General features: G+C 36.2%; 1 protein-coding gene across 1 annotated transcript in view; it reads left to right on the top strand.

Annotated features, from left to right (window-relative positions):
• Positions 1 to 392: 392 nt before the first annotated feature.
• Positions 393 to 26,370, top strand: part of LOC311117822 (interleukin-6 receptor subunit alpha-like) — a gene marked incomplete at its 5' end in the record, with an annotated part of 37,592 nt that continues 11,614 nt past the window's right edge. Inside the window, 3 exons of the mRNA XM_084192730.1 lie at positions 393 to 536; positions 25,787 to 25,931; positions 26,240 to 26,323. Coding sequence (XP_084048856.1) covers positions 393 to 536; positions 25,787 to 25,931; positions 26,240 to 26,323 — 373 coding nt within the window. The remainder of the gene's footprint in view (positions 537 to 25,786; positions 25,932 to 26,239; positions 26,324 to 26,370) is intronic.

Genomic DNA, 26,370 nt, shown 5'->3' on the forward strand with positions numbered 1-26,370 from the left:
TCTCTCTCTCTCTGTCTCTGTCTCTGTCCTCTGTCTCTCTCTCTCTCTCTCTCTCTCTCCCTCTGTCTCTCTCTCTCTCTCTCTCTCTCTCTCTCTCTCTCTCTCTCTCCCCCCTCTTTCTCTCCCCCCCTCTCTCTTTCTCTCTCTGTCTCTCTCTCTCTCTCTGTCTCTCTGTCTCTCTGTCTCTCTGTCTCTCTGTCTCTCTCTCCTGTCCTCTCTCTCTCTCCTCTCTCTCTCTCTCTCTCTCTCCCTCTCTCTCTCTCTCTCTCTCTCTCCTGTCTCCTCTCTCTCTCTCTCTCTCTCTCTCTCTCTCTCTCTCTCTCTCTCTCCCTGTCTCTCTCTCTCTCTCTCTCTCTCTCTCTCTGTCTCTCTGTCTCTCTGTGTGTCTACAGTGCAGCCAGATCCCCCCAGAGGCAGTAACAGCAGTGGGGGTGGTAGGACACCCCATGGTTCTCCAGGTTGACTGGAGGTCCCCTGCCTCCTGGCTCCACGACGCTGTGCCCTTCCCCCTCGTCTTCCAGCTCCGATACCGTCCTGTAGGATCCAGCGTCTGGTCAAACCGTCAGTTCCTCTATTATCATACTGAATATTGTATTATGGCAGGTCAGTTCCTCTCCTATACTCTACTGCTTACTGGTCTTACCACTGTTCCTACCCACTAATTATAATTATATTAGTCAGTTCCTATACTATCCTACCCACTAATTATATTATATTAGTCAGTTCCTATACTATCCTACCCACTAATTATATTATATTAGTCAGTTCCTACACTGTCCTACCCACTAATTATATTATATTAGTCAGTTCCTACACTATCCTACCCACTAATTATATTATATTAGTCAGTTCCTACACTATCCTACCCACTAATTATATTATATTATAGTAGTCAGTTCCTACACTGTCCTACTCACTAATTATATTATATTAGTCAGTTCCTACACTATCCTACCACTAATAATATTATATTAGTCAGTTCCTACACTATCCTACCCACTAATTATATTATATTATATTAGTCAGTTCTACACTATCCTACCCACTAATTATATTATATTATATTAGTCAGTTCCTACACTATCCTACCCACTAATTATATTATATTAGTCAGTTCCTACACTATCCTACCCACTAATAATATTATATTAGTCAGTTCCTACACTATCCTACCCACTAATAATATTATATTAGTCAGTTTCCTACACTATCCTACCCACTAATTATATTATATTATATTAGTCAGTTCCTACACTATCCTACCCACTAATTATATTATATTAGTCAGTTCCTACACTATCCTACCCACTAATTATATTATATTAGTCAGTTCCTACACTGTCCTACTCACTAATTATATTATATTAGTCAGTTCCTATACTATCCTACCCACTAATTTTATTATATTAGTCAGTTCCTACACTATCCTACCCACTAATTATATTATATTAGTCAGTTCCTACACTATCCTACCCACTAATTATATTATATTAGTCTGTTCCTACACTGTCCTACCCACTAATTATATTATAGTAGTCAGATCCTACACTATCCTACCCACTAATTATATTATATTAGTCAGTTCCTACACTATCCTACCCACTAATTATATTATATTAGTCAGTTCCTACACTATCCTACCCACTAATTATATTATAGTAGTCAGTTCCTACACTGTCCTACCCACTAATTATATTACATTAGTCAGTTCCTACACTGTCCTACCCACTGATTATATTATATTAGTCAGTTCCTATGCTATCCTACCCACTAATTATATTATATTAGTCAGTTCCTATGCTATCCTACCCACTAATTATATTATATTAGTCAGTTCCTACACTGTCCTACTCACTAATTATATTATATTATATTAGTCAGTTCCTACACTATCCTACCCACTGATTATATTATAGTAGTCAGTTCCTACACTATCCTACCCACTAATTATATTACATTAGTCAGTTCCTACACTGTCCTACCCACTAATTATATTATATTAGTCAGTTCCTATACTATCCTACCCACTAATTATATTATATTAGTCAGTTCCTACACTGTCCTATTCACTAATTATATTATATTATATTAGTCAGTTCCTACACTATCCTACCCACTGATTATATTATAGTAGTCAGTTCCTACACTATCCTACCCACTAATTATATTACATTAGTCAGTTCCTACACTGTCCTACCCACTAATTATATTATATTAGTCAGTTCCTATGCTATCCTACCCACTAATTATATTATATTAGTCAGTTCCTACACTATCCTACCCACTAATTATATTATATTAGTCAGTTCCTACACTATCCTACCCACTAATTATATTATATTAGTCAGTTCCTATACTATCCTACTCACTAATTATATTATATTAGTCTATTCCTACACTGTCCTACCCACTAATTATATTATAGTAGTCTGTTCCTATGCTATCCTACCCACTAATTATATTATATTAGTCAGTTCCTACACTGTCCTACCCACTAATTATATTATATTAAATTAGTCAGTTCCTACACTGTCCTACCCACTAATAATATTATATTAGTCAGTTCCTACACTGTTCAACCCACTAATTATATTATATTAGTCAGTTCCTACACTATCCTACCCACTAATATTATTATATTAGTTAGTTTCTACACTTTCCTACCCACTAATTATATTATATTAGTCAGTTCCTACACTATCCTACCCACTAATTATATTATATTAGTCAGTTCCTTTACTATCCTACCCACTAATTATATTATATTAGTCAGTTCCTACACTATCCTACCCACTAATTATATTATATTATATTAGTCAGTTCCTACACTGTCCTACCCACTAATAATATTATATTAGTCAGTTCCTACACTGTTCAACCCACTAATTATATTATATTAGTCAGTTCCTACACTATCCTACCCACTAATATTATTATATTAGTTAGTTCCTACACTTTCCTACCCACTAATTATATTATATTAGTCAGTTCCTACACTATCCTACCCACTAATTATATTATATTAGTCAGTTCCTTTACTATCCTACCCACTAATTATATTATATTAGTCAGTTCCTACACTATCCTACCCACTAATTATATTATATTATATTAGTCAGTTCCTACACTATCCTACCCACTAATTATATTATATTAGTCAGTTCCTACACTATCCTACCCACTAATTATATTATAGTAGTCTGTTCCTACACTATGCTACCCACTAATTATATTATATTAGTCAGTTCCTACACTATCCTACCCACTAATAATAGTATATTAGTCAGTTCCTACACTGTCCTACCCACTAATTATATTATATTAGTCAGTTCCTACACTATCCTACCCACTAATTATATTATATTAGTCAGTTCCTATACTATCCTACCCACTAATTATATTATATTATATTAGTCAGTTCCTACACTATCCTACCCACTAATTATATTATATTAGTCAGTTCCTACACTATCCTACCCACAAATTATATCATATTAGTCAGTTCCTACACTATCCTACCCACTAATTATATTATATTATATTAGTCAGTTCCTACACTATCCTACCCACTAATTATATTATATTAGTCAGTTCCTACACTATCCTACCCACTAATTATATTATATTAGTCAGTTCCTACACTATCCTACCCACTAATTATATTATATTAGTCAGTTCCTACACTATCCTACCCACTAATTATATTATAGTAGTCAGTTCCTACACTATCCTACCCACTAATAATATTATATTAGTCAGTTCCTACACTGTCCTACCCATTTTTTACATTTACATTTTAGTCATTTAGCAGACGCTCTTATCCAGAGCGACTTACAGGAGCAATTAGGGTTAAGTGCCTTGCTCAAGGGCACATTAACGTCATTTAGCAGACGCTCTTAGCCAGAGCGACTCACAAATTGGTGCGTTCACCCTATAGCCAGTGGGATAACCACTTTACAAATGGGGGGGGGGTAGAAGGATTCCTTTATCCTATCCCAGGTATTCCTTAAAGAGGTGGGGTTTCAAATGTCTCCGGAAGGTGGTGAGTGACTCCGCTGTCCTGGCGTCGTGAGGGAGCTTGTTCCACCATTGGGGTGCCAGAGCAGCGAACAGTTTTGACTGGGCTGAGCGGGAACTATGCTTCCGCAGAGGAAGGGGAGCCAGCAGGCCAGAGGTGGATGAGCGCAATACTCTCGTTTGGGTGTAGGGACTGATCAGAGCCTGAAGGTACAGAGGTGCCGTTCCCCTCACTGCTCCATAGGCAAGCACCATGGTCTTGTAGCGGATGCGAGCTTCAACTGGAAGCCAGTGGAGTGTGCGGAGGAGGGGGGTGACGTGAGAGAACTTGGGAAGGTTGAACACCAGACGGGCTGCGGCATTCTGGATGAGTTGTAGGGGTTTAATGGCACAGGCAGGGAGGCCAGCCAACAGCGAGTTGCAGTAGTCCAGACGGGAGATGACAAGCGCCTGGACCAGGACCTGTGCCGCTTCCTGTGTAAGGCAGGGTCGTACTCTCCGAATGTTGTAGAGCATGAACCTGCAGGAGCGGGTCACCGCCTTGATGTTGGCGGAGAACGACAGGGTGTTGTCCAGGGTCACGCCTAGGCTCTTCGCACTCTGGGAGGAGGACACAGCGGAGTTGTCAACCGTGATGGCGAGATCATGGAACGGGCAGTCCTTCCCCGGGAGGAAGAGCAGCTCCGTCTTGCCAGGGTTCAGCTTGAAGTGGTGATCCGTCATCCATACTGATATGTCTGCCAGACATGCAGAGATGCGATTCGCCACCTGGTTATCAGAAGGGGGAAAGGAGAAGATTAGTTGTGTATCGTCAGCGTAGCAATGATAGGAGAGACCATGTGAGGATATGACAGAGCCAAGTGACTTGGTGTATAGGGAGAAAAGGAGAGGGCCTAGAACTGAGCCTTGGGGGACACCAGTGGTGAGAGCACGTGGTGCGGAGACAGCTTCTCGCCACGCCACTTGGTAGGAGCGACCGGTCAGGTAGGACGCAATCCAGAGATGCCCAGCTCGGAGAGGGTGGAGAGGAGGATCTGATGGTTCACAGTATCAAAGGCAGCAGACAGGTCTAGAAGGACAAGAGCAGAGGAGAGAGAGTTAGCTTTAGCAGTGCGGAGAGTCTCCGTGACACAGAGAAGAGCAGTCTCAGTTGAATGACCAGTCCTGAAACCTGATTGGTTTGGATCAAGAAGGTCATTCTGAGAGAGATAGCAAGAGAGTTGGCTAAAGACGGCACGCTCAATAGTTTTGGAAAGAAAAGAAAGAAGGGATACTGGTCTGTAGTTGTTGACATCAGTGGGGTCGAGTGTTGGTTTTTTGAGAAGGGGAGTAACTCTCGCTCTCTTGAAGACGGAAGGGACATGGCCAGCGGTCAAGGATGAGTTGATCAGCGAGGTGAGGTAGGGGAGAAGGTCACCGGAGATGGTCTGGAGAAGGGAGGAGGGGATGGGGTCAAGCGGGCAGGTTGTTGGGCGGCCTGCAGTCACAAGTCGCAGGATTTTATCTGGAGAGAGAGGGGAGAAAGAAGTCAAAGCATAGGGTAGGGCAGTGTGAGCAGGACCAGCAGTGTCATTAGACTTAACAAACGAGGATCGGATGTCGTCAACCTTCTTTTCAAAGTGGTTGACGAAGTCATCCACAGAGAGAGAGGAGGGGGGGGGGGGGGGGGGATTCAGGAGGGAGGAAAATGTGGCATAGAGCTTCCTAGGGTTAGAGGCAGATGCTTGGAATTTAGAGTGGTAGAAGGTGGCCTTAGCAGCAGAAACAGATGAAGAAAATGTAGAGAGGAGGGAGTGAAAAGATGCCAGGTCGGCAGGGAGTTTAGTTTTCTTCCATTTCCGCTCCGCTGCCCGGAGCTCTGTTCTGTGAGCTCGCAGTGAGTCATCAAGCCACGGAGCTGGAGGGGAGGACCGAGCCGGCCGGGAGGATAGGGGACACAGAGAGTCAAAGGATGCAGAAAGGGAGGAGAGGAGGGTTGAGGAGGCAGAATCAGGAGATTGGAGGGAGAAGGATTGAGCAGAGGGAAGAGATGATAGGATGGAAGAGGAGAGAGTAGTGGGAGAGAGAGAGCGAAGGTTGCGGCGGCGCATTACCATCTGTGTAGGGGCAGAGTGAGTAGTGTGGGAGGAGAGCGAGAGAGAAAAGGAAACAAAGTAGTGGTCAGAGACATGGAGGGGAGTTGCAGTGAGATTAGTAGAGGAGCAGCATCTAGTGAAGATGAGGTCAAGCGTATTGCCTGCCTTGTGAGTAGGGGGGGACGGTGAGAGGGTGAGGTCAAAAGAGGAGAGGAGTGGAAAGAAGGAGGCAGAGAGAAATGAGTCAAATGTGGACATAGGGAGGTTGAAATCCCCCAAAACTGTGAGGGGTGAGCCATCCTCAGGAAAGGAACTTATCAAGGCGTCAAGCTCATTGATGAACTCTCCAAGGGAACCTGGAGGGCGATAGATGACAAGGATATTAAGCTTAAATGGGCTAGTGACTGTGACAGCATGGAATTCAAATGAGGAGATAGACAGATGGGTTAGGGGAAAAATTGAGAATGTCCACTTGGGAGAGATGAGGATTCCTGTGCCACCACCCCTCTGACCAGATGCTCTCGGGGTATGCGAGAACACATGGTCAGATGAGGAGAGAGCAGTAGGAGTAGCAGTGTTTTCAGTGGTAATCCATGTTTCCGTCAGCGCCAGGAAGTCGAGGGACAGGAGATTAGCATAGGCTGGGATGAAGTCAGCCTTGTTGGCAGCAGAACGGCAGTTCCAGAGGCTGCCTGAGACCTGGAACTCCAGGTGTGTGGTGCGTGTAGGGACCACCAGGTTAGAGAGGCAGCAGCCACGCGGTGTGGGGCGTTTGTGTAGCCTGTGCGGAGAGGAGAGAACAGGGATAGGCAGAGGCATAGTTGACAGGCTGCAACAGATGGCTACAATAATGCAGAGGAGATCGGGATGAAATGCACTGAACATCAGGGAAAGGAGAGTGCAGGCCTCCCTCACCAAAAAATAAATAAATATATAACTCACCCAACTTCCACCTCAGAAACTATGATTGTTTCACTGAACCACCCGAATAAAACTCTCCCAACTTCCACTCTAGAAATTAGAATTGTTGTAAGCTACAGCAGACTGTTATCAGTAGCTGTAATTAAGTACAGCAGCTACCAACCACCTAACGTTAATGCCTCGGATGAGGTTAGAAAAACAGCTGAATGGTAGCAACTAGCTGGCTCAATCACAGGTACTCTCAAGCATGAAATAACATTGGAAACAGCTAACCACAGTTGCTAAAAGTTACCGATAGCTACCCTCTAGCTAGCTAGGTTTGTTGGTCCAGGTAGTGGGTAAGCTAGCCTCGTGCTTCGCCTGGGCTCCGCCGAATAAAATCCTAACCTACAATAATTACCTACAATAATAACCTACAATAACTACCGGAGTAAGCTGCCTATAATACCAGACTACAATACCTACCTACAATCTAAATGCATGGTTTAAGCTTAACTCAACACCATATAAGAAGCCAAGCTTACCTTTCATAACGCAGCAATGATTAAACGTTGGGTAGCTAGCACAAAGATATTGTATTTACCTACCACAGCCTGCTGGTAGTGTTGGCTAGCTAGCAATGGCTACTGTGTTGACTTTGTTTGAAAAACGGCGTCGCTGTGAGCGAATGTAGCTGGCTAAAAGGATATTGTTTTTAGTTGCAACCGTTGCTAATAGCAACTCGCCAGCTAATCCCGGAGGTGAGTTAGCTAGCTAGCTTCTTGCTACATCCGGCACCGCCGAATACAAAAGTAACCTACAATAACTACACACAACAGCTACCCGCAACAGCCCACGATGCCCTCCTATACTACTTAATAATATACAGCCCACGATGCCTACCTATAGTACTTAACAACAATCTAAATACATAGTTTAAGCCTTACTCGACAAAGCCCAAGCTATGTATAAAGCCAAACTGGCAGACTGCAATCAGTAGCCGAAATTAGGTACAGCAGCTACCGACCACCTAACGTTAATGATAATGAGGTTAGAAAAACAGCTGAAGGTGGCAGCTAGCTGGCTCAATTACAGGTACTATTAAGCATGAAATAACATTGGAAACAGCTAACCACAGTTGCTACAAGTTACCGATAGCTACCCTCTAGCTAGCTAGGTTTGTTGGTCCAGGTAGTGGGTAAGCTAGCCTCGTGCTTCGCCGAATAAAATCCTTACCTACAATAATAACCTACAATAATAACCTACAATAACTACCGGAGTAAGCTGCCTATAATACCAGACTACAATACCTACCTACAAACTAAGTACACTCTTCCCTCTCTCTCTCTCTCTAGCTCACCTGTGGCAGCTCGTCAGGTTTCAAGGAGAGGAAAGGGTACGCGGGGGGGTAGTGGACAGCTCACACAAAGCTGTCCACTACCCACTAATTATATTATAGTAGTCAGTTCCTACACTATCCTACCCACTAATAATATTATATTAGTCAGTTCCTACACTGTCCTACCCACTGATTATATTATAGTAGTCAGTTCCTACACTATCCTACCCACTAATTATATTATATTATATTAGTCAGTTCCTACACTATCCTACCCACTAATAATATTATATTAGTCAGTTCCTACACTATCCTACCCACTAATTATATTACATTAGTCAGTTCCTACACTGTTCTACCCACTAATTATATTATATTAGTCAGTTCCTACACTATCCTACCCACTAATTATATTATATTAAGTAGTCTGTTCCTATACTGTCCTACCCACTAATTATATTATATTAGTCAGTTCCTATACTATCCTACCCACTAATTATATTATATTAGTCAGTTCCTACACGGTCCTACCCACTAATTATATTATATTAGTCAGTTCCTACACTATCCTACCCACTAATAATATTATATTATATTATATTATATTAGTCAGTTCCTATACTATCCTACCCACTAATTATATTATAGTCAGTTCCTACACTATCCTACCCACTAATTATATTATATTATATTAGTCAGTTCCTACACTATCCTACCCACTAATAATATTATATTAGTCAGTTCCTATACTATCCTACCCACTAATTATATTATAGTAGTCTGTTCCTACACTGTCCTACCCACTAATTATATTATAGTAGTCAGTTCCTATACTATCCTACCCACTAATTATATTATAGTAGTCAGTTCCTACACTATCCTACCCACTAATTATATTATATTATATTAGTCAGTTCCTACACTATCCTACCCACTAATAATATTATATTAGTCAGTTCTTACACTATCCTACCCACTAATTATATTATAGTAGTCTGTTCCTACACTGTCCTACCCACTAATTATATTATAGTAGTCAGTTCCTATACTATCCTACCCACTAATTATAATATATTAGTCAGTTCCTACACTGTCCTACCCACTAATAATATTATATTATATTATATTAGTCAGTTCCTACACTATCCTACCCACTAATTATATTATATTAGTCAGTTCCTACACTATCCTACCCACTAATAATATTATATTAGTCAGTTCCTATACTATCCTACCCACTAATTATAATATATTAGTCAGTTCCTACACTGTCCTACCCACTAATAATATTATATTATATTATATTAGTCAGTTCCTACACTATCCTACCCACTAATTATATTATATTAGTCAGTTCCTACACTATCCTACCCACCAATTATATTATATTAGTCAGTTCCTACACTGTCCTACCCACTAATAATATTATATTATATTATATTAGTCAGTTCCTACACTATCCTACCCACTAATTATATTATATTAGTCAGTTCCTACACGGTCCTACCCACTAATTATATTATATTAGTCAGTTCCTACACTATCCTACCCACTAATAATATTATATTATATTATATTAGTCAGTTCCTATACTATCCTACCCACTAATTATATTATAGTAGTCAGTTCCTACACTATCCTACCCACTAATTATATTATATTATATTATATTAGTCAGTTCCTACACTATCCTACCCACTAATAATATTATATTAGTCAGTTCCTATACTATCCTACCCAATAATTATATTATAGTAGTCTGTTCCTACACTATCCTACCCACTAATTATATTATATTAGTCAGTACTTACACTATCCTACCCACTAATTATATTATAGTAGTCTGTTCCTACACTGTCCTACCCACTAATTATATTATAGTAGTCAGTTCCTACACTGTCCTACCCACTAATTATATTATATTAGTCAGTTCCTACACTATCCTACCCACTAATTATATTATATTATATTAGTCAGTTCCTACACTATCCTACCCACTAATAATATTATATTAGTCAGTTCCTATACTATCCTACCCACTAATTATATTATAGTAGTCAGTTCCTACACTATCCTACCCACTAATTATATTATAGTAGTCTGTTCCTACACTGTCCTACCCACTAATTATATTATATTATATTAGTCAGTTCCTACACTGTCCTACCCACTAATTATATTATATTAGTCAGTTCCTACACTGTCCTACCCACTAATTATATTATATTATATTAGTCAGTTCCTACACTGTCCTACCCACTAATTATATTATATTAGTCAGTTCCTACACTGTCCTACCCACTAATTATATTATATTAGTCAGTTCCTACACTATCCTACCCACTAATTATATTATATTATATTAGTCAGTTCCTACACTATCCTACCCACTAATTATATTATATTAGTCAGTTCCTTTACTATCCTACCCACTAATTATATTATATTAGTCAGTTCCTACACTGTCCTACCCACTAATTATATTATATTATATTAGTCAGTTCCTACACTGTCCTACCCACTGAATATATTATATTAGTCAGTTCCTACACTATCCTACCCACTAATTATATTATATTAGTCAGTTCCTACACTATCCTACCCACTAATTATATTATATTATATTAGTCAGTTCCTACACTATCCTACCCACTAATAATATTATATTAGTCAGTTCCTACACTGTCCTACCCACTAATTATATTATATTAGTCAGTTCCTATACTATCCTACCCACTGATTATATTATAGTAGTCAGTTCCTACACTATCCTACCCACTAATTATATTATAGTAGTCTGTTCCTACACTATGCTACCCACTAATTATATTATATTAGTCAGTTCCTACACTATCCTACCCACTAATAATAGTATATTAGTCAGTTCCTACACTGTCCTACCCACTAATTATATTATATTAGTCAGTTCCTACACTATCCTACCCACTAATTATATTATATTAGTCAGTTCCTATACTATCCTACCCACTAATTATATTATATTATATTAGTCAGTTCCTACGCTATCCTACCCACTAATTATATTATATTATATTAGTCAGTTCCTACACTATCCTACCCACTAATAATATTATATTAGTCAGTTCCTACACTATCCTACCCACTAATTATATTACATTAGTCAGTTCCTACACTGTCCTACCCACTAATTATATTATATTAGTCAGTTCCTACACTATCCTACCCACTAATTATATTATATTAAGTAGTCTGTTCCTACACTGTCCTACCCACTAATTATATTATATTAGTCAGTTCCTATACTATCCTACCCACTAATTATATTATATTAGTCAGTTCCTACACTGTCCTACCCACTGATTATATTATATTAGTCAGTTCCTACACTGTCCTACCCACTAATTATATTATATTAGTCAGTTCCTACACTATCCTACCCACTAATAATATTATATTAGTCAGTTCCTACACTGTCCTACCCACTAATTATATTATAGTAGTCAGTTCCTACACTATCCTACCCACTAATAATATTATATTAGTCAGTTCCTACACTGTCCTACCCACTGATTATATTATAGTAGTCAGTTCCTACACTATCCTACCCACTAATTATATTATATTAGTCAGTTCCTACACTATCCTACCCACTAATTATATTACATTAGTCAGTTCCTACACTGTCCTACCCACTAATTATATTATATTAGTCAGTTCCTACACTATCCTACCCACTAATTATATTATATTAAGTAGTCTGTTCCTACACTGTCCTACCCACTAATTATATTATATTAGTCAGTTCCTATACTATCCTACCCACTATTTATATTATATTAGTCAGTTCCTACACGGTCCTACCCACTAATTATATTATATTAGTCAGTTCCTACACTATCCTACCCACTAATAATATTATATTATATTATATTTTTCAGTTCCTATACTATCCTACCCACTAATTATATTATAGTAGTCAGTTCCTACACTATCCTACCCACTAATTATATTATATTATATTAGTCAGTTCCTACACTATCCTACCCACTAATAATATTATATTAGTCAGTTCCTATACTATCCTACCCACTAATTATATTATAGTAGTCTGTTCCTACACTATCCTACCCACTAATTATATTATATTAGTCAGTTCTTACACTATCCTACCCACTAATTATATTATAGTAGTCTGTTCCTACACTGTCCTACCCACTAATTATATTATAGTAGTCAGTTCCTATACTATCCTACCCACTAATTATAATATATTAGTCAGTTCCTACACTCTCCTACCCACTAATAATATTATATTATATTATATTAGTCAGTTCCTACACTATCCTACCCACTAATTATATTATATTAGTCAGTTCCTACACTATCCTACCCACTAATAATATTATATTAGTCAGTTCCTATACTATCCTACCCACTAATTATGATATATATTAGTCAGTTCCTACACTGTCCTACCCACTAATAATATTATATTATATTATATTAGTCAGTTCCTACACTATCCTACCCACTAATTATATTATATTAGTCAGTTCCTACACTATCCTACCCACCAATTATATTATATTAGTCAGTTCCTACACTGTCCTACCCACTAATAATATTATATTATATTATATTAGTCAGTTCCTACACTATCCTACCCACTAATTATATTATATTAGTCAGTTCCTACACGGTCCTACCCACTAATTATATTATATTAGTCAGTTCCTACACTATCCTACCCACTAATAATATTATATTATATTATATTAGTCAGTTCCTATACTATCCTACCCACTAATTATATTATAGTAGTCAGTTCCTACACTATCCTACCCACTAATTATATTATATTATATTAGTCAGTTCCTACACTATCCTACCCACTAATAATATTATATTAGTCAGTTCCTATACTATCCTACCCACTAATTATATTATAGTAGTCTGTTCCTACACTATCCTACCCACTAATTATATTATATTAGTCAGTTCTTACACTGTCCTACCCACTAATTATATTATAGTAGTCTGTTCCTACACTGACCTACCCACTAATTATATTATAGTAGTCAGTTCCTACACTGTCCTACCCACTAATTATATTATATTAGTCAGTTCCTATACTATCCTACCCACTAATTATATTATATTAGTCAGTTCCTACACTATCCTTCCCACTAATAATATTATATTAGTCAGTTCCTATACTATCCTACCCACTAATTATATTATAGTAGTCAGTTCCTACACTATCCTACCCACTAATTATATTATAGTAGTCTGTTCCTACACTGTCCTACCCACTAATTATATTATATTATATTAGTCAGTTCCTACACTGTCCTACCCACTAATTATATTATATTAGTCAGTTCCTACACTGTCCTACCCTCTAATTATATTATATTATATTATATTAGTCAGTTCCTACACTGTCCTACCCACTAATTATATTATATTAGTCAGTTCCTACACTGTCCTACCCACTGATTATATTATATTAGTCAGTTCCTACACTATCCTACCCACGAATTATATTATATTATATTAGTTAGTTCCTACACTTTCCTACCCACTAATTATATTATATTAGTCAGTTCCTACACTATCCTACCCACTAATTATATTATATTAGTCAGTTCCTTTACTATCCTACCCACTAATTATATTATATTAGTCAGTTCCTACACTGTCCTACCCACTAATTATATTATATTATATGAGTCAGTTCCTACACTGTCCTACCCACTAATTATATTATATTAGTCAGTTCCTACACTGTCCTACCCACTGATTATATTATTTTAGTCAGTTCCTACACTATCCTACCCACTAATTATATTATATTAGTCAGTTCCTACACTATCCTACCCACTAATAATATTATATTAGTCAGTTCCTACACTGTCCTACCCACTAATTATATTATATTAGTCAGTTCCTATACTATCCTACCCACTAATTATATTATATTAGTCAGTTCCTACACTATCCTACCCACTAATAATAATATATTAGTCAGTTCCTACACTATCCTACCCACTAATTATATTACGTTAGTCAGTTCCTACACTGTCCTACCCACTAATTATATTATATTAGTCAGTTCCTACACTATCCTACCCACTAATTATATTATATTATAGTAGTCTGTTCCTACACTGTCCTACCCACTAATTATATTATATTAGTCAGTTCCTACACTGTCCTACCCACTAATTATATTATATTAGTCAGTTCCCACACTATCCTACCCACTAATTATATTATATTAGTCAGGTCCTACACGGTCCTACCCACTAATTATATTATATTAGTCAGTTCCTACACTATCCTACCCACTAATTATATTACATTAGTCAGTTCCTACACTGTCCTACCCACTGAATATATTATATTAGTCAGTTCCTACACTATCCTACCCACTAATTATATTATATTAGTCAGTTCCTACACTATCCTACCCACTAATAATATTATATTAGTCAGTTCCTACACTGTCCTACCCACTGATTATATTATAGTAGTCAGTTCCTACACTATCCTACCCACTAATTATATTATTTATATTATATTAGTCAGTTCCTACACTATCCTACCCACTAATAATATTATATTAGTCAGTTCTTACACGGTCCTACCCACTAATTATATTATATTAGTCAGTTCCTACACTATCCTACCCACTAATTATATTATATTAGTCAGTTCCTACACTATCCTACCCACTAATTATATTATAGTAGTCTGTTCCTACACTGTCCTACCCACTAATTATATTATAGTAGTCAGTTCCTACACTGTCCTACCCACTAATTATATTATATTAGTCAGTTCCTACACGGTCCTACCCACTAATTATATTATATTAGTCAGTTCCTACACTATCCTACCCACTAATAATATTATATTATATTATATTAGTCAGTTCCTATACTATCCTACCCACTAATTATATTATAGTAGTCAGTTCCTACACTATCCTACCCACTAATTATATTATATTATATTATATTAGTCAGTTCCTACACTATCCTACCCACTAGTAATATTATATTAGTCAGTTCCTATACTATCCTACCCACTAATTATATTATAGTAGTCTGTTCCTACACTATCCTACCCACTAATTATATTATATTAGTCAGTTCTTACACTATCCTACCCACTAATTATATTATAGTAGTCTGTTCCTACACTGTCCTACCCACTAATTATATTATATTAGTCAGTTCCTACACTGTCCTACCCACTAATTATATTATATTATATGAGTCAGTTCCTACACTGTCCTACCCACTAATTATATTATATTAGTCAGTTCCTACACTGTCCTACCCACTGATTATATTATTTTAGTCAGTTCCTACACTATCCTACCCACTAATTATATTATATTAGTCAGTTCCTACACTATCCTACCCACTAATAATATTATATTAGTCAGTTCCTACACTATCCTACCCACTAATTATATTATATTAGTCAGTTCCTATACTATCCTACCCACTGATTATATTATAGTAGTCAGTTCCTACACTATCCTACCCACTAATTATATTATATTAGTCAGTTCCTACACTATCCTACCCACTAATAATAATATATTAGTCAGTTCCTACACTGTCCTACCCACTAATTATATTACGTTAGTCAGTTCCTACACTGTCCTACCCACTAATTATATTATATTAGTCAGTTCCCACACTATCCTACCCACTAATTATATTATATTAGTCAGTTCCTACACGGTCCTACCCACTAATTATATTATATTAGTCAGTTCCTACACTATCCTACCCACTAATTATATTACATTAGTCAGTTCCTACACTGTCCTACCCACTGAATATATTATATTAGTCAGTTCCTACACTATCCTACCCACTAATTATATTATATTAGTCAGTTCCTACACTATCCTACCCACTAATAATATTATATTAGTCAGTTCCTACACTGTCCTACCCACTGATTATATTATAGTAGTCAGTTCCTACACTATCCTACCCACTAATTATATTATATTATATTATATTAGTCAGTTCCTACACTATCCTACCCACTAATAATATTATATTAGTCAGTTCTTACACGGTCCTACCCACTAATTATATTATATTAGTCAGTTCCTACACTATCCTACCCACTAATTATATTATATTAGTCAGTTCCTACACTATCCTACCCACTAATTATATTATAGTAGTCTGTTCCTACACTGTCCTACCCACTAATTATATTATAGTAGTCAGTTCCTACACTGTCCTACCCACTAATTATATTATATTAGTCAGTTCCTACACGGTCCTACCCACTAATTATATTATATTAGTCAGTTCCTACACTATCCTACCCACTAATAATATTATATTATATTATATTAGTCAGTTCCTATACTATCCTACCCACTAATTATATTATAGTAGTCAGTTCCTACACTATCCTACCCACTAATTATATTATATTATATTATATTAGTCAGTTCCTACACTATCCTACCCACTAGTAATATTATATTAGTCAGTTCCTATACTATCCTACCCACTAATTATATTATAGTAGTCTGTTCCTACACTATCCTACCCACTAATTATATTATATTAGTCAGTTCTTACACTATCCTACCCACTAATTATATTATAGTAGTCTGTTCCTACACTGTCCTACCCACTAATTATATTATATTAGTCAGTTCCTACACTGTCCTACCCACTAATTATATTATATTATATGAGTCAGTTCCTACACTGTCCTACCCACTAATTATATTATATTAGTCAGTTCCTACACTGTCCTACCCACTGATTATATTATTTTAGTCAGTTCCTACACAATCCTACCCACTAATTATATTATATTAGTCAGTTCCTACACTATCCTACCCACTAATAATATTATATTAGTCAGTTCCTACACTGTCCTACCCATTAATTATATTATATTAGTCAGTTCCTATACTATCCTACCCACTGATTATATTATAGTAGTCAGTTCCTACACTATCCTACCCACTAATTATATTATATTAGTCAGTTCCTACACTATCCTACCCACTAATAATAATATATTAGTCAGTTCCTACACTATCCTACCCACTAATTATATTACGTTAGTCAGTTCCTACACTGTCCTACCCACTAATTATATTATATTAGTCAGTTCCTACACTATCCTACCCACTAATTATATTATATTATAGTAGTCTGTTCCTACACTGTCCTACCCACTAATTATATTATATTAGTCAGTTCCTACACTGTCCTACCCACTAATTATATTATATTAGTCAGTTCCTACACTATCCTACCCACTAATTATATTATATTAGTCAGTTCCTACACGGTCCTACCCACTAATTATATTATATTAGTCAGTTCCTACACTATCCTACCCACTAATTATATTACATTAGTCAGTTCCTACACTGTCCTACCCACTGAATATATTATATTAGTCAGTTCCTACACTATCCTACCCACTAATTATATTATATTAGTCAGTTCCTACACTATCCTACCCACTAATAATATTATATTAGTCAGTTCCTACACTGTCCTACCCACTGATTATATTATAGTAGTCAGTTCCTACACTATCCTACCCACTAATTATATTATATTATATTAGTCAGTTCCTACACTATCCTACCCACTAATAATATTATATTAGTCAGTTCTTACACGGTCCTACCCACTAATTATATTATATTAGTCAGTTCCTACACTATCCTACCCACTAATTATATTATATTAGTCAGTTCCTACACTATCCTACCCACTAATTATATTATAGTAGTCTGTTCCTACACTGTCCTACCCACTAATTATATTATAGTAGTCAGTTCCTACACTGTCCTACCCACTAATTATATTATATTAGTCAGTTCCTACACGGTCCTACCCACTAATTATATTATATTAGTCAGTTCCTACACTATCCTACCCACTAATAATATTATATTATATTATATTAGTCAGTTCCTATACTATCCTACCCACTAATTATATTATAGTAGTCAGTTCCTACACTATCCTACCCACTAATTATATTATATTATATTAGTCAGTTCCTACACTATCCTACCCACTAGTAATATTATATTAGTCAGTTCCTATACTATCCTACCCACTAATTATATTATAGTAGTCTGTTCCTACACTATCCTACCCACTAATTATATTATATTATATTAGTCAGTTCCCACACTATCCTACCCACTAATAATATTATATTAGTCAGTTCCTATACTATCCTACCCACTAATTATATTATAGTAGTCAGTTCCTACACTATCCTACCCACTAATTATATTATAGTAGTCTGTTCCTACACTGTCCTACCCACTAATTATATTATATTATATTAGTCAGTTCCTACACTGTCCTACCCACTAATTATATTATATTAGTCAGTTCCTACACTGTCCTACCCACTAATTATATTATATTATATTAGTCAGTTCCTACACTGTCCTACCCACTAATTATATTATATTAGTCAGTTCCTACACTGTCCTACCCACTGATTATATTATTTTAGTCAGTTCCTACACTATCCTACCCACTAATTATATTATATTAGTCAGTTCCTACACTATCCTACCCACTAATAATATTATATTAGTCAGTTCCTACACTGTCCTACCCACTAATTATATTATATTAGTCAGTTCCTATACTATCCTACCCACTGATTATATTATAGTAGTCAGTTCCTACACTATCCTACCCACTAATTATATTATATTAGTCAGTTCCTACACTATCCTACCCACTAATAATAATATATTAGTCAGTTCCTACACTATCCTACCCACTAATTATATTACGTTAGTCAGTTCCTACACTGTCCTACCCACTAATTATATTATATTAGTCAGTTCCTACACTATCCTACCCACTAATTATATTATATTATAGTAGTCTGTTCCTACACTGTCCTACCCACTAATTATATTATATTAGTCAGTTCCTACACTGTCCTACCCACTAATTATATTATATTAGTCAGTTCCCACACTATCCTACCCACTAATTATATTATATTAGTCAGTTCCTACACGGTCCTACCCACTAATTATATTATATTAGTCAGTTCCTACACAATCCTACCCACTAATTATATTACATTAGTCAGTTCCTACACTGTCCTACCCACTGAATATATTATATTAGTCAGTTCCTACACTATCCTACCCACTAATTATATTATATTAGTCAGTTCCTACACTATCCTACCCACTAATAATATTATATTAGTCAGTTCCTACACTGTCCTACCCACTGATTATATTATAGTAGTCAGTTCCTACACTATCCTACCCACTAATTATATTATATTATATTATATTAGTCAGTTCCTACACTATCCTACCCACTAATAATATTATATTAGTCAGTTCTTACACGGTCCTACCCACTAATTATATTATATTAGTCAGTTCCTACACTATCCTACCCACTAATTATATTATATTAGTCAGTTCCTACACTATCCTACCCACTAATTATATTATAGTAGTCTGTTCCTACACTGTCCTACCCACTAATTATATTATAGTAGTCAGTTCCTACACTGTCCTACCCACTAATTATATTATATTAGTCAGTTCCTACACGGTCCTACCCACTAATTATATTATATTAGTCAGTTCCTACACTATCCTACCCACTAATAATATTATATTATATTAGTCAGTTCCTATACTATCCTACCCACTAATTATATTATAGTAGTCAGTTCCTACACTATCCTACCCACTAATTATATTATATTATATTATATTAGTCAGTTCCTACACTATCCTACCCACTAGTAATATTATATTAGTCAGTTCCTATACTATCCTACCCACTAATTATATTATAGTAGTCTGTTCCTACACTATCCTACCCACTAATTATATTATATTAGTCAGTTCTTACACTATCCTACCCACTAATTATATTATAGTAGTCTGTTCCTACACTGTCCTACCCACTAATTATATTATATTAGTCAGTTCCTACACTGTCCTACCCACTAATTATATTATATTATATGAGTCAGTTCCTACACTGTCCTACCCACTAATTATATTATATTAGTCAGTTCCTACACTGTCCTACCCACTGATTATATTATTTTAGTCAGTTCCTACACTATCCTACCCACTAATTATATTATATTAGTCAGTTCCTACACTATCCTACCCACTAATAATATTATATTAGTCAGTTCCTACACTGTCCTACCCACTAATTATATTATATTAGTCAGTTCCTATACTATCCTACCCACTGATTATATTATAGTAGTCAGTTCCTACACTATCCTACCCACTAATTATATTATATTAGTCAGTTCCTACACTATCCTACCCACTAATAATAATATATTAGTCAGTTCCTACACTATCCTACCCACTAATTATATTACGTTAGTCAGTTCCTACACTGTCCTACCCACTAATTATATTATATTAGTCAGTTCCTACACTATCCTACCCACTAATTATATTATATTATAGTAGTCTGTTCCTACACTGTCCTACCCACTAATTATATTATATTAGTCAGTTCCTACACTGTCCTACCCACTAATTATATTATATTAGTCAGTTCCTACACTATCCTACCCACTAATTATATTATATTAGTCAGTTCCTACACGGTCCTACCCACTAATTATATTATATTAGTCAGTTCCTACACTATCTTACCCACTAATTATATTACATTAGTCAGTTCCTACACTGTCCTACCCACTGAATATATTATATTAGTCAGTTCCTACACTATCCTACCCACTAATTATATTATATTAGTCAGTTCCTACACTATCCTACCCACTAATAATATTATATTAGTCAGTTCCTACACTGTCCTACCCACTGATTATATTATAGTAGTCAGTTCCTACACTATCCTACCCACTAATTATATTATATTAGTCAGTTCCTACACGGTCCTACCCACTAATTATATTATATTAGTCAGTTCCTACACTATCCTACCCACTAATAATATTATATTATATTATATTAGTCAGTTCCTATACTATCCTACCCACTAATTATATTATAGTAGTCAGTTCCTACACTATCCTACCCACTAATTATATTATATTATATTAGTCAGTTCCTACACTATCCTACCCACTAGTAATATTATATTAGTCAGTTCCTATACTATCCTACCCACTAATTATATTATAGTAGTCTGTTCCTACACTATCCTACCCACTAATTATATTATATTAGTCAGTTCTTACACTATCCTACCCACTAATTATATTATAGTAGTCTGTTCCTACACTGTCCTACCCACTAATTATATTATAGTAGTCAGTTCCTACACTGTCCTACCCACTAATTATATTATATTAGTCAGTTCCTACACTATCCTACCCACTAATTATATTATATTATATTAGTCAGTTCCCACACTATCCTACCCACTAATAATATTATATTAGTCAGTTCCTATACTATCCTACCCACTAATTATATTATAGTAGTCTGTTCCTACACTATCCTACCCACTAATTATATTATATTAGTCAGTTCTTACACTATCCTACCCACTAATTATATTATAGTAGTCTGTTCCTACACTGTCCTACCCACTAATTATATTATAGTAGTCAGTTCCTACACTGTCCTACCCACTAATTATATTATATTAGTCAGTTCCTACACTATCCTACCCACTAATTATATTATATTATATTAGTCAGTTCCCACACTATCCTACCCACTAATAATATTATATTAGTCAGTTCCTATACTATCCTACCCACTAATTATATTATAGTAGTCAGTTCCTACACTATCCTACCCACTAATTATATTATAGTAGTCTGTTCCTACACTGTCCTACCCACTAATTATATTATATTATATTAGTCAGTTCCTACACTGTCCTACCCACTAATTATATTATATTAGTCAGTTCCTACACTGTCCTACCCACTAATTATATTATATTATATTAGTCAGTTCCTACACTGTCCTACCCACTAATTATATTATATTAGTCAGTTCCTACACTGTCCTACCCACTGATTATATTATATTAGTCAGTTCCTACACTATCCTACCCACAAATTATATTTTATTATATTAGTTAGTTCCTACACTTTCCTACCCACTAATTATATTATATTAGTCAGTTCCTACACTATCCTACCCACTAATTATATTATATTAGTCAGTTCCTTTACTATCCTACCCACTAATTATATTATATTAGTCAGTTCCTACACTGTCCTACCCACTAATTATATTATATTATATTAGTCAGTTCCTGCACTGTCCTACCCACTAATTATATTATATTAGTCATTTCCTACACTGTCCTACCCACTGATTATATTATTTTAGTCAGTTCCTACACTATCCTACCCACTAATTATATTATATTAGTCAGTTCCTACACTATCCTACCCACTAATAATATTATATTAGTCAGTTCCTACACTTTCCTACCCACTAATTATATTATATTAGTCAGTCCCTATACTATCCTACCCACTGATTATATTATAGTAGTCAGTTCCTACACTATCCTACCCACTAATTATTATATTAGTCAGTTCCTACACTATCCTACCCACTAATAATATTATATTAGTCAGTTCCTACACTATCCTACCCACTAATTATATTACGTTAGTCAGTTCCTACACTGTCCTACCCACTAATTATATTATATTAGTCAGTTCCTACACTATCCTACCCACTAATTATATTATATTATAGTAGTCTGTTCCTACACTGTCCTACCCACTAATTATATTATATTAGTCAGTTCCTACACTGTCCTACCCACTAATTATATTATATTAGTCAGTTCCTACACTATCCTACCCACTAATTATATTATATTAGTCAGTTCCTACACGGTCCTACCCACTAATTATATTATATTAGTCAGTTCCTACACTATCCTACCCACTAATTATATTACATTAGTCAGTTCCTAAACTATCCTACCCACTAATTATATTATATTAGTCAGTTCCTACACTATCCTACCCACTAATAATATTATATTATATTAGTCAGTTCCTACACTATCCTACCCACTAATAATATTATATTAGTCAGTTCCTACACTGTCCTACCCACTGATTATATTATAGTAGTCAGTTTCTACACTATCCTACCCACTAATTATATTATATTATATTAGTCAGTTCCTACACTATCCTACCCACTAATTATATTATATTAGTCAGTTCCTACACTATCCTACCCACTAATTATATTATATTAGTCAGTTCCTACACTATCCTACCCACTAATTATATTATATTAGTCAGTTCCTACACTGTCCTACCCACTGATTATATTATAGTAGTCAGTTCCTACACTATCCTACCCACTAATTATATTATATTATATTAGTCAGTTCCTACACTATCCTACCCACTAATAATATTATATTAGTCAGTTCTTACACGGTCCTACCCACTAATTATATTACATTAGTCAGTTCCTACACTATCCTACCCACTAATTATATTATATTAGTCAGTTCCTACACTATCCTACCCACTAATAATATTATAGTAGTCAGTTCCTACACTATCCTACCCACTAATTATATTATATTATATTAGTCAGTTCCTATAATATCCTACCCACTAATTATATTATATTAGTCAGTTCCTACACTATCCTACCCACTAATTATATTATATTAGTCAGTTCCTACACGGTCCTACCCACTAATTATATTACATTAGTCAGTTCCTACACTGTCCTGAGTTAGCTCCTGAGTGGCGCAGTGGTCTAAGGCACTGCATCGCAGTGCTAACTGTGCCACTAGAGATCCTGGTTCGAATCCAGGCTCTGTCGCAGCCGGCCGCGACCGGGAGACTCATGGGCGGCGCACAATTGGCCCATCGTTGTCCAGGGTAGGGGAGGGAATGGCCGGCAGGGATGTAGCTCAGTTGATAGAGCATGGCGTTTGCAACGCCAGGGTTGTCGGTTCGATTCCCACGGGGGGCCAGTGTAAAAAAATATGTATTCACTAACTGTAAGTCGCTCTGGATAAGAGCGTCTGCTAAATGACTAAAACGTAAATGTAAAATGTCCTATCCACTAATTCTATTATTTTAGTCAGTTCCTACACTATCCTACCCACTAATTATATTATATTAGTCAGTTCCTATACTATCCTACCCACTAATTATATTATATTAGTCAGTTCCTACACTATCCTATCCACTAATTATATTATTTTAGTCAGTTCCTACACTATCCTACCCACTAATTATATTATATTAGTCAGTTCCTACACTATCCTACCCACTAATAATATTATATTAGTCAGTTCCTACACTATCCTACCCACTAATTATATTATATTAGTCAGTTCCTACACTGTCCTACCCACTAATTATATTTTATTTTATTAGTCAGTTCTAACACTATCCTACCCACTAATTATATTATATTAGTCAGTTCCTACACTATCCTATCCACTAATTATATTATATTATATTAGTCAGTTCCTACACTATCCTACCCACTAATTATATTATATTAGTCAGTTCCTACACTATCCTACCCACTAATTATATTATATTAGTCAGTTCCTACACTATCCTACCCACTAATTATGTTATATAAGTCAGTTCCTACACTGTCCTATCCACTAATTATATTATATTAGTCAGTTCCTATACTATCCTACCCACTAATTATATTATATTAGTCAGTTCCTGCACTATCCTACCCACTAATTATATTATATTATATTAGTCAGTTCCTACACTGTCCTACCCACAAATTATATTATATTAGTCAGTTCCTATACTATCCTACCCACTAATTATATTATATTAGTCAGTTCCTGCACTATCCTACCCACTAATTATATTATATTATATTAGTCAGTTCCTACACTGTCCTACCCACTAATTATATTATATTAGTCAGCTCCTACACTATCCTACCCACTAATTATATTATATTAGTCAGTTCCTACACTATCCTACCCACTAATTATATTATATTAGTCAGTTCCTGCACTATCCTACCCACTAATTATATTATATTATATTAGTCAGTTCCTACACTGTCCTACCCACTAATTATATTATATTAGTCAGTTCCTACACTATCCTACCCACTAATTATACTATATTAGTCAGTTCCTACACTATCCTACCCACTAATTATATTATATTAGTCAGTTCCTACACTATCCTACCCTATGCTCTCTCTCTCTCTCTCTCTCTGTCTTCTCTCTCTCTCTCTCTCTCTCTCTCTCTCTCTCTGTCTCTGTCTCTGTCTCTCTCTCTGTCTCTCTCTCTCTGTACATAATCTCTCTCTCTCTCTCTGTCTCTCTCTCTCTCTCTCTCTCTCTCTCTCTCTCTCTCTGTATCTCTCTCTCTCTCCATCCCCCTCTCTCATCCCTCTCTCGCTTTATCTATCTTCATCCCTCTCCCCCCCCCCCCCCCCCCCACCTAGGTGGAGTCTAAGGCCAGCGCTCTGCAGATAACCGACGCCCTAGCAGGCCACGCCCACCAGCTGCAGGTGAGAGCCCGGGACGAGATCAACCCAGACAGCCAGTGGAGTGACTGGAGTCCCCTGCTGCAGAGCTGGCCATGGAGTGGTAAGAATACTACTGCATACTACACACTAGTACACAGCTGCTGAGCTGGCCATGGAGTGGTAAGAATACTACTGCATACTACACACTAGTACATAATACTGTGTTCCAAATGTCACCCTGTTCCCTGTACACTGCACTACTTTGAACCAGGACTCTGCCACATGGAGGGTACATTTTGAACTGTCTACAACTGGACCTTTATTAGACCCAGCACAGTGTTTGAATTACTTTCTCAGTATTGTTACACAGTTACTTGGTCAGCGGTGTTATCTGTGTAAGACAGCATCATTATGTGGTGAATTCCCCAGGTTGCACAGCAGAGCCAACTGAACAAACCTTCTCTGTCGACTACAAAGACAAAGACCCGTCTACAGCCAACACCAAGTCAGACAGTAAGTAGCCTTGTCCAAGCCAGAATGGCCCATATCTCCTGTTTCTA

The sequence above is a fragment of the Coregonus lavaretus genome (assembly GCF_964263955.1).
Source record: "Coregonus lavaretus genome assembly, contig: HAP1_SCAFFOLD_204, whole genome shotgun sequence".
NCBI lineage: Eukaryota > Metazoa > Chordata > Actinopteri > Salmoniformes > Salmonidae > Coregonus > Coregonus lavaretus.